Source organism: Trachurus trachurus (assembly GCF_905171665.1).
Source record: "Trachurus trachurus genome assembly, chromosome: 17".
Classification (NCBI taxonomy): Eukaryota; Metazoa; Chordata; class Actinopteri; order Carangiformes; family Carangidae; genus Trachurus; species Trachurus trachurus.
In genome coordinates, this window is record NC_139900.1 from 27,720,806 (window position 1) to 27,737,729 (window position 16,924).

A 16,924-nucleotide genomic window follows, 5' to 3' on the forward strand; every position below is an offset into this window, starting at 1 on the left:
TTTTCTTTTCTTAGAGGAGAGGTTATTGATTTGATTTTGAATGTGAAACTGCGTCACCGCCTCATGAATAACAATCAGGTGAATAACAACCTATTTTGAATGACATGAATCATTTGTGATCTCGAAATTCAAATGAAATTTTAAAGGAAACTCATCAATTTAACAGACTGAGATCAGTTTATTAGTCATAGGCTGCGCAGCAACTAAACCAACAGTTGAGTTGTCTCATTCCCAAATCATGGCACGTGGGCCGTAGTCACTTTTTAAAGCACTTTGTGTCCCTCCACATTGTGTTCACACTGAAAATCTCATTTGTGATCTGCCCCGTGTCTCGGCCTCATATTTTCCATAATATATAAGTTATAGTCATTTTTTTTTTTTTTTTTGCTCCAAGTCTTTTTAATTATATTTGTACATACAAATATAATGTACAAAGTACATACATTCAAAAGTATAAATGATCAGGAGTAATACAAATATAAACAACAACCCCCACTCCATCCCTGCAACAATATTACTGCACCATTCGACAGTCTTGTATTGAGTTGGTATGCAATTACTTGTATTACATGAGTCACATACATATCTATATTTATATAAATAAAAAGTGACACAATTAGAATAATAAGAAAAATAGTAGTTAATTAAACCAAAACAGCACAATAAACAAGTAAATAAAAAATAAATTAAAAAAATCAACAAGTGGTTGAGAGTGGTCCTTATGGGTTTCAAATTATACAGTATCAGTCATATAAAACACCAAAATTAGTGACATCTTATTTCTCTATATAACTTAAAAACGGTCTCCATGTAGTATGACATTTTTGAATACATCCTCTTGTAGAGTAACAAATCTTCTCTAGTACCAAATGGTGTATAGTCATAGTTTAAAAGTCAATGATGAGATTGAAATGACTCTATCAAGCTGCATTAAGTCAGTAAGATTCAGTATTTTTGGACATCCTTATTCAATCATTTTTGTCTCGGTTGTTCTGTATCAGCTGCAGCATGAGCCTCCCCCCCAAGTTAAGTTCATCTTGGCAAACACCTCACAGCTCGACGCCAGCTTGTCTTTCGGCGTTCCAGCTTTTCTCTTGCCTGGAGGAGACCATCTCACTGCAACCTTTGGTTTATGATCTGCCGCTGTTGGAAACACATGGCACAGCCATCGCTAACCTCTCTCTCCCTTATTTTGGTGATGATGCTCTTGTTTTTGGCCTTTCTGTATAACTCCAAGGAGATAATCTAGTGAGGCTAGATACATGTTCACGTTAGAGTTGCTTTCGTGCCAGGATTCACAACCACACAACATGGATTTGAAGCTGCTTTCAAGGTTGTGTTGCTTGGATGTCCAGATGTTGCAGCATCAGGAAAAAACACTTTTAGCTATACCCAAATTTAGCCGCCAAGCCCTGTTGTGTCCCATAGAACAAGCAGTGCTGGAGGTATTGTAGTTTTGGAGCTTAACCCAATACCTAAAACACGGAATAACAAGTTATGAAATTACTACAAAACAAATGTAATAAACCACTCACATTGCTGAAGTACCTCTTTAATACAGTTCACCCTGGACACTTGCTATTACGTAATCCAAACAATAAGCAGTACAGTTATACACATAGCTTAAAGGAGAATTCCGGTCATTTTTGACCCCTAAATCGTTGTCCTGATGGTCACCCGGGCGGAGCAAAAAACGCCACTAAAATTGATGCAGGCAAACCAGAGTTACACCATGGCTATTTGATTGTTAATGTATTGTTATATTTGATTGCTTTCTGAGTGTTTGTTGTAGTTGAAAGAATTGCCCCCATAGGTTAGCGTTGTCACTATCCCTAGTGCCGTGTAGCCATGGTGTAACTCTGGTTTGCCTGCATCAATTTTAGTCGCGTTTTTTGCTCCTCCCAACACTGGGTGACCATCAGGACAACGATTTAGGGGTCAGAAATGACCGGAATTCTCCTTTAATCCACACAATAAGCAGTACAGTTATACACAATGCTTAAGATATTTGCAGTGTGCTTTCATAAAACTGTAGGTAGCACTCCTCTGCTGTGCAGTTACATTCTGGCAAGTCCAGCACATTTCTTTGATCTTTAACTAGGCTGATGACGCATGCACGATAGCATGCCGAACGGAAGGCGAGCAGAAGGACAAGGATGCATATAGGATGGGTACGAGGATGAGACGGGGGGGGGGGTGAGGAGTGACAGCAGAGAGGGACAGTCGTCAGAGAGAATTCATCCTCCACAGAGAAACACCATTCACTCTCTAATCTGTTGCCTGCAGCTCAGCGGCTGCCACAGCAAAATGTAAGAGGCTGTCAAGTCGGCAGCAGCAGTTGGATCTTAATTGAGTGAGGCCTCCCAGTCGAGTCCATGCAGGGAGCTGGAGACCACCCACCCAGATGTCTGTGTGGGGAAACTGAGGGTTCATCTCATAAGTCTTAAAATGCCGAGTGAGACTCCCATTTCACTTCTGACACATTTCCTGAGGCTGCAAACCCAATCGGCGGGAACATTTCAAACATTTTGTCCTCTTAAGAAAATTGAATATAAATCAGAGCTCTGAATTTGTGAATGGACAATCTCGTGGCCTCAGCTGACGTCCTGTAAGGATACAAGGGAAGCGACAGCGGCACTCAGCTGCGCCCCAACCCGGTGACTCCCTCTTTAGTCACGGCACTGTAAACCACAACAAGCCACCAATCGATAAGCAGCCATATGGAGAAACTCCAGACAGGCTTCAGTCCAAGGTCTCGTCTCCTCAGACATCCACTGTTTCAGTCGTTGGTCGTCTCGTGAAACAGCAGCAGGCAGATTCCCTAACCCAAGGGACGGAGTAATTGTAATGCTTTTAGGGTTTAATGCTTTCAGTGTATTTATAGATCTCTGAGGGATGCAGAGTGCTCTCTCTCTCTCTCTCCTCTCTTGCCAACTACCATCTTGGTGTTGTGTTCGCAGCTTTTTATCAAATTACACGGTGAGGAAACTGAAACAGGTACGACAGGCTGCAGTCCAAACATGGGGGGGGGGGACTGAAAGTTACAGAGAATTGATTTTTAGGTTGAAGCCACTGCAGACTGTGGGGGGATTTTTTTTTCATGAACATGTGAAGTATACTTTACACTGTGTGATATTATCAATTGATATTGTCATGTGGTGTTCTGTTGAGGGCTGTGCTAAAACCTGTGATTGTGTAGCCTACTTGTAAGGCAGATGAACAGGCCGTAGCTGGGCTTCACTGAACTGTTTATGTTATGATGTTGTTTTTATTTTAAAAAGGAGAAAGGACTCGCCACACTGTAGGAGCTCCCAAATATACAGAAATGTATTAGAGGACTATAAAAAGGACAACGTTTCGAGCAGTGCGCTCTTCGTCAGGTCAATTAAGACAAATGCTTTCAGGTGTTCATTAAGTAGATACACAGGATCCACCCATGGGTCTGTCAGTAAGTGACGACATGGTCATTAAATCAACAATAAAAATACAGTGTAAAGTTATACATAGACGCATGTCGGCCATTTTAAAATGAAAATAAGCAAAGATATGCAAAATAATATAAATCAGGAAGAAAAATAACTTAAATAAACAAAACACACCTCATATCTATTCCCACAAAAGGGAAAAGGAAGGGGTAATGTATATACAGAGAGGTTCCCTGCTTCAAATAATACATCTATGAATATTAGGGGGTCTGGGGTGCCCGGAGTAAAACTATATAAATCAACAAAGGGGTTCCCCTTCCCTATGTAAGAAGGGAAAAAATGTCAGTACAGGAATAAACATATTCTATAAGCATAATGGCCCAAACAAAATCGAAAATCAAATACAGAAGAATAATAGTGTGCTGATAAAGCTATACAGAAGGTTTCTAAAAAATATAATATGGAGAGGGCCGTGAAAATACAGTATTTTTTAAATTTTATTTTACACATCGGTGTGTTTTAGTGGTGAATGGACGGCACTCATGATGTCGCACTTCTCTCGGCCCTACAGTACAGTAGTTGCCAAATTCAACCATTCACTCACACATACTGTATACTAATACTCACAGTGATGAAACAGCCTTAGAGGCTCAGTATCTGTGTCCAAGGACACTTCAGCATGTGGGCAGGAGGAGCCGGGATCCCATTACACGTCCTGGGGAGTGTTACTGCACATGTGAATTTATATATAAGGCTCAGACCTCTCAATGCTGCGTGAGGCTGTTAGCAAACACACCTACAGTACATGTCTGACAGAACTGGCATTGGTTGGCTATAAGTGCAATTATAAGAGTACAGTGCTTGATTAGTGAATATTAAAGGGATAGTTCACCCAAAATTGAAATGTCACTCATCTACTCACCCTCATGTCGACTAAGGGCTGGGAGAAGTTTCAGAGTCCTCTGTGGCTTCTCTGAGTTACAGGGGGTCTCGGCGTAGCAGTGCATGTCCATATAACGGTTGCAAATGGATACCAACTGTCTTCGTAAAACAAAAAGACACACCAAAAAACATCCTGCTCGTATGTAATGTCCGTCTTGTATTGAAGCCCCGAAATGCGAAATTGTCCTGAAAAAAATTAAATAAGTCTATATTTCAAGCTTGTTTGTAGCGGAAGCTCCTCTTTCAAATTTGGACGAACCAGGGTCTGTCCTCTTCCCGGTTCGTCCAAATTTGACGAACCGGGAAGAGGAGCTTCGAGAAGCTTCTGCTACAAAACAACCTTGAAATATAGACTTATTTAATTTTTTCGGGACAATTTCGCATTTCTGTGGTTCAATACAAGACGGACATTACATACGAGCAGCATGGAGACATGAGGGTGAGTAGATAATGAGTGAAATTTCAATTTTGGGTGAACTATCCCTTTAATCGTAATTACAATAGGGTGGCCTTCTACTCTGTTTCACCTGTGCAGGCTCTTTAGGATCACCTTTGCCTCCACATTTTTTTTCCCAACAATATACAGTACTGTGCAAAAGTTTTAGGCAGGCGTGAAAAAATTGCTGTTAAGTCAGAATGCTTATCCATCATGCAGTACCATCGGTGAGGCGTCTGATTGGACCCAAATGTATTCACAACAACCCCAAACATTCAGCCAGTGACTTTTAGAACTATCATCAGCATAAAGAAGAACAACAAGTCCTGGAAGTGATGGTGGTGGTGTCTATTTCAAATTTGGGAGAAATTTTGTCAGTAGGTTATAGAATGAAACAAAAGTGTTTATTTTACTTAAACACATACCTATGAACATTAAAACCAGAGGAACTGATCATTTTGAAGTGGTCTCTTAATTTTTTCCAGAGCTGTGGCTCATCCCCAGGTGTTTCCATTACAAGAGACGAGTCTTTATTCTAAAGGAGCCCAGATGTTATCAAAAATCGGTCACTTACCCCTGGTTGCATACGTGATCTTTTCTAAGGGCTGAGTTGCTGTTAATTCTGAAAAGCCATTTACAGTACAGAACCTATCCTTGGTCTATCCACCTCCTTCGTCTCAGAGTTTAACCCTGCTGCAGACACATCACACGCTGTTGCACTTTGACACTTGAGAAAATACTGAACTGCCATTACTGCGAATGAAAGCAAGACTGGCGAATGAGAAGTAGTTTGATAATGGATTGAATAACATGTGCTTTTCCAGATACAGAATGAACACATCAGGTGTCTACAGCTGATATTCTTAGGCCTATGAAAAGGCTGCACCGAGAAAAAAGAGTAGCAAACAGATAAGAGGCTGAAACGACATTAGACAGAATGCAAACAGCCTGCGACACAGCCCACCTGTACATTATGTCCTCAAGTGGCTGTTTCTGTTTCCAGCTCAGCCGCAATGGACTTTCATTACCACAACTGAAACATGACATTGTGTTAATCTTCAAATGAACAATGGCTTCTTTCCTACAACATTCATCTATTATGCAGAGAGACTCAGATCAGTCACATCATGTCTGTGTTACACTTTTTTTTTTTAACTAGAGGGGTGAGCTAGCTCTTATTATTTGCTCATACAGTATATGCTTGTTTGCAAGCTGTCAGCTTCTTAGAGCACTATCTTTGTACTGCCACAAAGCCGGCGAATGCAGCTGCAAAGCAGTTTTCACCTCAGCGTGTTGTGATATCGTTAGGTGTTGCGAGCAAATGCTACTGCACTGCACATGATAGTGAGAGAATAAATCCTCTCCTAAACAGAGTGGCTGACATTTACAGTCTTTTCTCAGTCGCTTTGTTGCCGTTCTCACATCAGAAACATCTCTCTCACAACTCTTTATTCTGTTCTCAGAAGTGTTTCCCACACACAGATTAGTATTTCTCATTGTCTGTACAGACTTCATTATATTCACATGTTTCACCACTACATTGACACTTTTTCAACAGTTTTTTTTATTAGATACATTTAAATCTGAAACTCTTCTGTCTCGTATAGACTTACATGCATTTGCATAGTGACAGAGTGATCTGCTCAGAGGAGATTATTCCCAATTGTTACAGTACTCATACTTATTTTTTCTGAAGTTCTCTTTTTCTAAATTCACGAGACAAGACATTAGAGTCCTGCAGCTCTGCTGAAAAGGTTTAATTCTTAATAATTTAAGTGATTGGTCTTTGCAGGTTTTGATTCATGTGTTAGATTGTTTAACAGGTTTTTGCACAGATGATTTGAGAAGTGCGTTAACTGAGAATTGCACTGAGAGTTGTGAGAATGATGATTCGTATAATGATAGGGCTAAAGGAAAATAAAATGGTGATAAGTTTGATTTCCAAAGGTTTTTATTTAGTTTCCCAGTTTCAGAGAAATAGTGAGGGAGTGAGAGTTTGGTCAATATCTTCAAGAGCACTGCTATAATGGATGAATCACTACAAACAACAGCAGCTTCGTGAGAGTATTCTTTTTTTCTTGAAATTGTGTCTTATGCAAGGACCAGGTCACAGCTCTGAAGTAAAACCCCCCTCGCCTCAGGGCGCACCGCCTTTAAAGGTACCTTTTTCCATGATTGACAAGGCAGCCTTGAAGACAAGTGTTATAAAAAAAAAAAAAAAAAGAATTTGAATTAAAAAAACGGCCCACTGCATCAAAAGTAAGGTGCAATTATAAAATCCTTTCTCGCGTTCAGCCTGCGGTCTGATGAAGGCGATCCATCAAAGTGAGACAAGTCAAACGACTATTTCATTGCACTTTCATCGTGGCTGAGGAAAAATGAGGCTGGCCTTTGCACTGTTGAGTGAGTGTGTGAGTGAGTGAGTGAGTGAGTGAGTGAGTGAGTGAGTGAGTGAGTGAGTGAGTGAGTGAGTGAGTGAGTGAGTGAGTGAGTGAGTGAGTGAGTGTGTGTGTGTGTGTGTGTCCTGCTGCATGAGCGTTGTTGAAAAAAGCAGCACTGGCCATAGACAACATATGTAGCAATTCTTCTGAGGCAGTGGCAGCTCCGTGGCGCTGGGTGACGTTCATGGTTAACATCAAAATGATATGGGACACATGTTTCCTGTGCTATTACTTGTGGGATCTGTGCTGGAAGTGTTCCAGAGAGATCCATTAGCAGGTGATGTAGGTAGATTGGTAACATGTCTCCTCTCACACAAGTCTGGAATCAGTGAGAATATTCAAACCAGATACTTGTGTATCTTCATGTGTTTATTTTTACACTCTAACTGGCTTGTTTGCTCTAAAACGCAGTTGGGAGCCACAAAGTGCTTGCACTGTAATAGTACAGAGCCAGGTATAATAAATGCAACAATTCTGATGCACAGAGCTCAATAAAGGCCAGAAATAAGCATCATGTTTCATCCTTGTCGACTTCGGTGTCCCTGGGTATGTCTTATCTTAATGAGTCTCCACTTCCTTGGAGTAAGCAGAAAATGGGCTCATAACAAATGCGGCTCATGTCTGTCTGTACTGGAGAGAGTGGAGAGTAGCTGTGGTATAATATCTATCTATCTATCTATCTATCTATCTATCTATCTATCTATCTATCTATCTATCTATCTATCTATCTATCTATCTATCTATCTATCTATCTATCTATCTATCTATCTATCTATCTATCTATCTATCTATCTATCACTCGCTCTCTCTCCATCTCATCTTTTCTGCTCAGCAGATGTTCAAAGTTCCAAAGTTGGACAAAGTCCAGCTGTACTGTGTGGCCTCAGGGAGACTGAGTCCTGTACTCACCACCTGCACCAGAAGGATCCGGATCCTGAGCCAAACCTCAGGTTCATTTTGGATGAATAGAATAATCTGAAAGAAAAGCTTCAGCTCAAATCAGTGCCTCCTCCTGTGTTTTGCAGACTTTTATTTCACAGATAAGCTTATCGCCAGAGAGCGAGGACGCAAAAACAAATTCTAGCATTCAAAGACTGGCTCCAGCAGTATGTGCTGCAGCTTGCTGACGCTCATTCTGTATTGTTTTTTCATTCATTCATGTGTTTTTTTGTGCACATTGTGATATTCAGTAACAAATGCGAGAGCTTGCTTGCACAAACAATACAGACCTTTACTGTGTATAGATGGAAATTCAAACCCTGTAAGTTAAAGCTGAATGTTGGTTGTTTTAGCAGCAACTCTGATTATTTATGATCATTTTTGAGATTTTTAAAGATCCCATGACACTTATTTGTGTCTAGATTTGTTTGGAGAACACATTTGCTTCCTTTTTTTCTGTTGCAGGTTTGAATTTTGCTCTTTTCATCCAGGACTTCTTATTGATGGATCGGGTGCTATTGTGTGTGCAATGTGAGAGTTTTTTCATTTGCATAAATGTGGTGAATATGCTCAGCCTATTTTTAGATGCGGCTCTGTGGCTCCAGCAGTGTTTGTTCTTTTGTCCACTGTTTTGGTCCAGACTAAGATTTCTCAATGAGTGTTACACATGAATTGCAACAGTTGTAAAGATACTCCTGATCCCCAAAATGATGAGTCCTACTGACATTTATGATCCAATAATGTTTTCCCTTAAACCTCCATGTGCAGCGTCACTGTGGGGGTTAGCATGGTAACAAACTAAACCTTTGGTGAACATTTTACAGATGCATTGCTAATATATGTCACATTACGTAAATTAATGATCCAAATAAATTATTCGTATAATTATATAATACAGTATATAATAAAATACTGCATTACAGTAAATCATGATGAACCTCTAAATAAGCCTGTACTAGTTTAGAATGGGCTCTGTTCTGGACATGGAAACTTACCAAACATAAAATCCAATACATTGCAGTTGTCCTCACATATAGACTTTTCCTTTATGGTGTGCATAATTGAGTTCATACAAATGGAGATGTTTTTCAGTGCTTCAATGGCTGTGTGTGAATGCACAACATCATCAGGGACATTGAATCATTCTAACGGAGGTCACTGATGATATTTATTCAGGTAAAGGCCATTATCCTTGGATTTCCTTCATTACATACTGTATATAGTAGGAGATGAAAGAAGAGGCTGAGACATTTGGGAAGGATCTTTGATTCAAAGAGGCTACAAAAGGCTGAAAAGTTAGATATCTTGTACATTCAGTTTATGCCTGTGTTTTCTTTCTCAGCTTTTGGCTGTTAAATTTTTTAGAGGTAAACTCAACATAGCTTTAAGGATGCTGTTGGACACAGTTCACATTTCAGAGCAGTACCTGCAAACTTCAGTCAGCCAATACTTCATAAAAATAATATAAAAAAACAAAACAAAACAAGAGGTGAAGTCTCCAAGGTGTGAAACATTCTTTCCTCCAAGAAGTGGAAACACGTTTCATAACTCCCCAGAGCTGCTCGTCTTCAGTGGTGCAACACTGAAGCAGTTATTTACTGTATCTGTTTATTCTGTCAGCCATTTGCACTTCAGTTCAGACATTTGTATCCTCTGCAGCCCGTCCTTCCTGCTGCTGCTTCCCACTGGAGAGATTTGGGGCTGTTTGTCAGCTAAAATCAACTATATCTGCAGAAGTTTAGCCAGCAGTTTTAGCATGCCAAGCTCTTCCACTTAAAACAAAAAACGATGAAGACTAAAATAGATGTTATCCAAAATGACATGTTGGTCAACAGGAGTACCAATGAAATACCAAAATCAGAAATACCTTACTGTACATTGGATTTTAGAATGTTATTTTGTTACAGTGAAATGAACTTCATAGCAAAGCCTGGCTCAACAGATAATAGCAAAAGTTGACTTTACATGCCAAAAATGGAGAATTGACAGAGGAGGGGGGGGGGGGGGGGGGTTGTCAATTCAGATCACAAACATTTTCTGTCGCAAAAAAAGAATCATAAAAAGCACTTCCACTCTGCTTTATATTATTTTGCTATTTATTTTCCACCTTTTGAGGCATAATACATTATCTCAATAAGCATCAGTCTATTTCAACCCTCTTGGCGTATTGCCTTCCAAAACCAACAACACTTTTATCTCTACATTCTCTCTGACGTAATCATGTTACCATTCGTGGCTGAGCATCAGGGTTTGCAAACATTATGTTGTAATGAATGCCAACCCAGCATTAGAAATGAAAGGATGCACTACTAGCTAACTAATATTAGCCTTCATACTTCACACAATCTAATGCAGAAACTCAGATGGTAAGAAAATACTTATACATCAAGCTCTAGTGGAGAAATTAGGACAGAGACTTGATGACTGCTTATAGCAGATTATTTCTAGTAACTAATTGTAACATTTAGGTGATACAGAAATGGCCGTTTGTCCTGTTTGTCGCGCCAAGTTGTCACGAGCTGCAACACGAGTTTACCCAAGTAGCCTAAGGAAAACGAATTTGATTGGTCGTTATCGAGTGGGCGGGACATTCAAAGCTTGGGGCGAGCCCGAGCTCCGTGTGTGTGTGTTGTCTCAGACGTTTGAATGACGGATGACGGATCCAATATCAGTGGCTGATGAATCGTGAGCAGGCTGACGTATAATCCGTGCGCCTGCATTATCCAATGCGGAAAAAAAAAATACCACACTTTCATCCCGGATTTAATCAAAAATAGAATTTTGCACAAAGTTTGGCCTACATCGTCTGAAAGATGAGTTAGCTATTAGACTCATTTTATGACCCAGAGTGGGCTCAAATTCAATTTTCTTTTCTGTACACTAGGGGTAACGGTATATGTATTCGTCCCGTGCCGTCACGGTACGGGGGTCACGGTTTGGTGCACACAGTCACACGACAAATACGTCTGAATGAGAGGAGGAGTCGAGTCCTCACTCCAATCTAGGTGGCGGTAATGAGCCTCGAAGCTGCCTGCAACTGTCATAACAGACGAAGAAGAGAAGTGATGAGAGTGTGAAGTTAGAGGAGCTGCCTGCTTCATTTATGTCACCGTGTGGTTTTTCAAACCACTGCAGCGGCTACTTTTCACCTCTTATTCTTGTCATTCATGTTTTAATTATAGGAACAATGCACAGACGTTTGGACTTTATGTAGCTAAATAACTTTGTCTCAGTCCGTGGCTGTGCTCGCTTCATATGGACAGCTGTTACACACCACTCGGGCCAGCTGTGGTCACATGAGTTATTACAATGTTTCCATTTTGTTGTTTTCGCGCATTTCTTCTTTTTCTCACAAGTTGTGGTTTTTACTGGCAAAACGAGCCAGTTAGAAATTAATAAAGGAAAAGAAAAAATAATATCCAGGAGACTTTATCCCGTCCTCAGGACGTGAGCGAGGGAGGATCAGCTGGTCATGGTTTAGTGATGTCATGGCTGTCAGCTGCACATCTGTCAGCAGGTCCGCTGGACCGCTCCAATAATAAGCGGAGGGAGGACGACGGAAGCTGGAGAAGCTCCGCTCAGCTGTGCATTCACGTGGGCACCATATGGCCGGAGAGACTTGAATTGGGACTACTGGGCTACACTACAGGCAGAGTAGCATTAGATTTGTTTTAAAATGAAAGATTCTTCTAGCCTATGTTTTATTGGTTTATTTCATTTGATGTGGGTGGGACCGGGGGAATTATTGAAACCGGGACAGCGGCTTATGGTGATCAGCGACCGGTAGAGCATGGCAGGGGCATAAAGTGGGGGGGCCAATGGCCCCTTGGCCCCCCGCCATTGGTCGGCGCTATTTCATGGATGCGCGCTGCGTTGCTAGAAACGCATCAAACATGTAGCGCATGTTGACATGTGTGATTCCACAACTTTAAATAAAGTTGAGGAAAAACAAAAGACATATGTGTGATTCCTAACGACATGCACCATCATTTTGTTGTCTGGTCTAATCTGAGGTTATCGTGTTGAATTTAGTCAGCTTTAGTTGCACCTTGCAGACAAACATTATTGTGAGTGAGACAATAAAAACTCACACTTGTGTAATTCCCACACAAACAGGATTGTGAAAACAGACGAACCAACTGAGAAACATTAATGAGCCTCGGAGCTGCAGATAGTTTTAGTTGAACCCTTAAAGAGAGCGAGGCTAGCTCTCCATATGCTAAGCTAAGCTAATTGCCTCCTGGGTGTGGTTTCATACTCAGACAAGAGAGTCGTTAATTGTTAATTTTTTCTCATCCAACTCTCAGCAGGAAGGTAAATAAGGATATTTCCCCAAAAGTGGAATTATTCCCTCAACATAGGTTGTATTTTTAATAATAGAGAAATAAAAAGACTTTATCAGTGACTACTGATTCATGAAGTAGGTAAATATAGCCCCGCTGTTCCCTGCAGCAGAGAGGATATACTGTTTTTACAGTAGCTAAGCATGCAATGTAATGCACTATTTATGAATGCTCATGTCAAATTTATTGCAGCTGTATTTTAGTACAAGGATATGTGCGTTCACATGTGTGTGTCCATACTGGTGCATTTTATTGAGCGTGTTTTTTTTTGTTTTTGTTTTACCCCAGATGGTCGCTAAGCCCATGTAGCTCCCACAGTTATCAATGCAAGCTGGAATTATGCAGGCGCTCTTAAATTCTGCAAACAACCCTTAATTCTTAATTTAGATATTAATTAGTCTCCCTGTTACTTGGCAAAGCCCCGTGATTTCCCCTGACACCAGGCATGTTCATAACTGGGGCGTCTGCTGCCTCACGCTGCAGAGGAGCATGTCGACGATGTAGGAGACTCAATAACATGATTGAAACAAGTTCATTAACTGAGACCAGACACTGCAGTGGGCCTGAGAAGGAACGTCATCATCAGCTGGAAGCGAAAACACATAGAAACTGTAGTCATTCAGTCTGTGAGATCTGTGTTAACTGCTGGGACCCTGGGTAATATTATAATATAATTTGATTGCACTAATGGTCTGTGAAACACTGCAGCCTATATGCAGTATTGTATTATGAATGTAATAGCCCTCTCTATTGGTTAGCTGCACTAACCAAGACATTTACATGATAAATACTATCACTTTAACTATTTTCTTCATGAATTCATCCGAGGATTATTTTCTTGATGATTGCTTGTTCTGATGCCTAATGTGACATCATCTACATTTTATTTAGGCTACTATAGCAAATCTTACAACCACTGAATGTTGCATATTTGCTTGAGAACCTATTTAACGCTACACCATGTAAGTTCAGCTGTGAGCTCCCATCACTGTCTTTGGCTTGAATGTGGGTCACAGCAGCCTTTAACAGCACAATGAAATATGACCATATAATTCAATAAAAATATATATTTAAACATGGTATACTGCGGTTCTAAATCAATAAATGCTTATCAAAATGGTTGCAGATTAAACTTTCCTCAATCAGTTAATCAATTACTTGATCGTTCCAGCTCCACACACCACTTATATCACTTGGTATTATCATGGCGGATGTCTGTGTTTGGTCAGCTTTAAATGTGTGACAGTATGCGAAAAGCTAATTATCTGATTATGTATCTGTCAAATTGTGTTGTTGCTGTGTCATATGATATTTCAGCCTGATATGTTATAATTTTACTCCCACTTGCTGTTGGATTCAAGCAGCACAGAGCTGCGTTGGCTGAGTCATCCTCCTCCGTCCTGTTGTCGTCATTTCCTCCACAACTTCTCACTTTTGCCTCCGTGCAAAAACTTCCTGTGATACTCTTGTTGATTACAACCAAAACACTGTAGTTCTTTTATTATTATTATTATGATTAATTTCCACCTGTCTTTTTCTTTGTTCTTACAGTGCACTCCTATCGTTGGCCATGGCTTTGTGTTGGACAAATACAAGTGCCAGTGCAGGAGAGGATTCTACCATCCACGCCGTGTGGCACTCAATGGCTTTAAAAGTAGGTTACAAATCCCTCTGTGATATAAAAATACATATTGCAGCAAGCTGTCAGATCAGAACTTTGAATCTTCAAAAGCAAGCTTTGAGGTTTTATAAAAAATATATATATATAAATAACATCTCCTTTTCTTCAGCTGACAGCCACACATTTTGTTTGAGATAGCTGTAATGTCTTTGAGTGGGTATCCTGGGGCTTGTGAGGTTATGAAACCTACAGCGTCAGTCAGAGGACTTTGACTGTTCTGAGTGTGGAAGTGTTTCTATTCTGAGCCACAGGTGGCGACTGAATCACAGACCTGTTGGATCGGGAGGAGACGTCTTGTTAGAATAAACTTGAATGGAGGTTTAGTGACACATTAATTGACTGTTTGATAAGCGTCATCTCCCCATAGCTACTGTAGGTACTCTCATGACGACATGTGCCATTGTTGAAAGAGTAGGTCTTTGATCTGAAACAGACTTGTACCAAAGCAGGTTTCTCATTTTTGAATGACATTCATAGATCTGTCAACTGAAATGACAACCGTCACCTGCAGATTTGAGGTAACGATGCTATCACTCAGAAACACTTCTGACTGAAACTCTGTCTCCTACGGTGGCCCCGAGAGCTCAGCTAACTGCAGCGTATGAAAATACAAAAAGACAAGTGTTTCCAGGGGACATTAAAGAGTGATGAACCTGGTTTGGAGCCTAATGTACTTTCAAAATTAAAAGCGTAGAATAACAAATATGCCCTACTATGGTTTGGCTTCAGACCCAGTCCACTGTGGTCATGATTACACCTTCATGCATTGTCATGTTGTGTTCAGGGCTGTTGCTAGGAATTCTGGGCCCCCTGAAAGAATACTAAAGTGGGCCCCTGCCCTCTAACTTTTCCACTTTTTTTCTTAGACTACGTATGTTATCATTTTTATTTAGCTTTGTTTGCTTTGCTTTGTTTTGATGCTAATGCAGCATTAGTCTAGCCTGATGCATCAGCCGCTTACTTCATTACATTTCATATAGCGGTCTGAACACGAGCCATAGGGATTCGTTTGCTTCCGGGAGGCGGTTGCTTACATTTGCTTCAACTAATCGCTGCTGCTTGGTGGTCACGTGTGCTATACACCGGTTAAGCTCATAGGTTAATCTTGAGCGCTTGAGTTCAACGTCATCGCCTTCACTTACCCGTCTGTTCGCTGATTGGTCCGTCCGCTCTGGCGGACGGAGCAAACCGAAACGCATTGCTAGTTCCCTGACTATATGGTTGAGGCAAATTAAATTTGCCGGAACCAGTAGGCGGCGCTAGCCTGGCTAGCATTAGTCAGGGTCTAAGCAGAATAATTCAGTCATACAAAGATTAGACTACTGGGTTTTTTGTAGGGGTGGGAGAAAAAATCGATTCACATAAATATCGCAAATCTATTTGTTTTTCAAAAAATTTGTTTAAAAAAAAAAAAATTTTGTTGATTTTTTAAAAATATTGTGCAATGTGCATTTGTTAGCCTTTTTTTTTACATACAGAGAGTACAGGTTTTGAAAAGGGTTTAAGTTCACTTTATAATGGAGTATGTTAATTTATAGGCTCCTACAGTATTTGTGTGCAGATAAATATTACAAATGCAGACTAAAAATCGAGAGAATTGGCAATATCGTAGAATTGCAATTTAAATCGAATTGCCATCCAAAAAATCTTAGAAGAATCGAACTGGGAGAAAAGCATATCGTCCCAGCCCTAGTTTTTTGTGGGCCCCACTGGGTGCTGGGCCCCTAGAATTATCATCACCTTTCTCCCCTATACAACGGCCCTGGTTGTGTCCTACAGAACTCATATAACAGATAATATTCCTCATTATGTAGTCAGCTGTGATAGTTTGATGAAAAATTAGAATTCCAAACTAAAGTCTGAACATGTGCGCACAACTTTGAACCTGCATGGCCTCCACTGAGTTTCCTCCCTTCACCCTTGTGAATTTCAAGTACAGCTGTAGCCTCACTTCCCTGGTGCTCGTGCTCTGGATCTGAATGCCTGTATCCTGACACCTTGACTGAGAGCGCTGCAGTGTCCTCGGGCAGAAAGCTTGGCCCTGATGACTGAGATAATCAGGCAACTGCGGTGGTTTTCATCGCTGACTCCGACAATACAGCAGCACCCCAGGGGGGGGGGGGGGGGGGGGGGGGGTATGCTAAGCTGGAGCTTTATTGTAATGCCCTGCAATGAGGCCTGTAGTCTGTGAAGAGACTGGTCCTCCTCCTCACCCCGTGCAGACCCCGCCATTAAAAATCCCTGCGGCTCAGGTTGGGTCATGGTAACCGGCGCCCCCCCCACCAATCACCCCTCCCCTTCCCCCCTCTCCTGGAACCTGTCTGTTATTCCTTGTGCATCGGCCTGAAAACAGACCAGGCTGCAAACAGATTTTCTATTGTTCCCTAGCAACAGGCCAAAAGGACAGATATCAAAGGGGAGAGAAGATGGGGGGGGGGGGGGGGGGGACAGCCTGCTATAACAAATTATTTTGGAAATGTTGGAATGAATTATGTGCAGTCAAACGTGAATTTGACTTGTTACCATGTGCTGTTAGCTGGTGGCCTCGGACATTTTACCTTGATATCTCAGATAGATAGATAGATAGATAGATAGATAGATAGATAGATAGATAGATAGATAGATAGATAGATAGATAGATAGATAGATAGATAGATAGATAGATAGATAGATAGATAGATAGATGAAAGTGAAAACAGAGGATTTATTTTTTTCTT

General features: G+C 40.8%; 1 protein-coding gene across 1 annotated transcript in view; it reads left to right on the forward strand.

Annotated features, from left to right (window-relative positions):
• The window catches only part of gpr158b (G protein-coupled receptor 158b), a gene marked incomplete at both ends in the record, with an annotated part of 79,768 nt that overhangs the window by 24,818 nt on the left and 38,026 nt on the right, over nucleotides 1-16,924 (forward strand). The window contains one exon of the mRNA XM_083992154.1: nucleotides 14,078-14,180. Within this exon, the coding sequence (XP_083848280.1) occupies nucleotides 14,078-14,180 (103 nt within the window). The remainder of the gene's footprint in view (nucleotides 1-14,077; nucleotides 14,181-16,924) is intronic.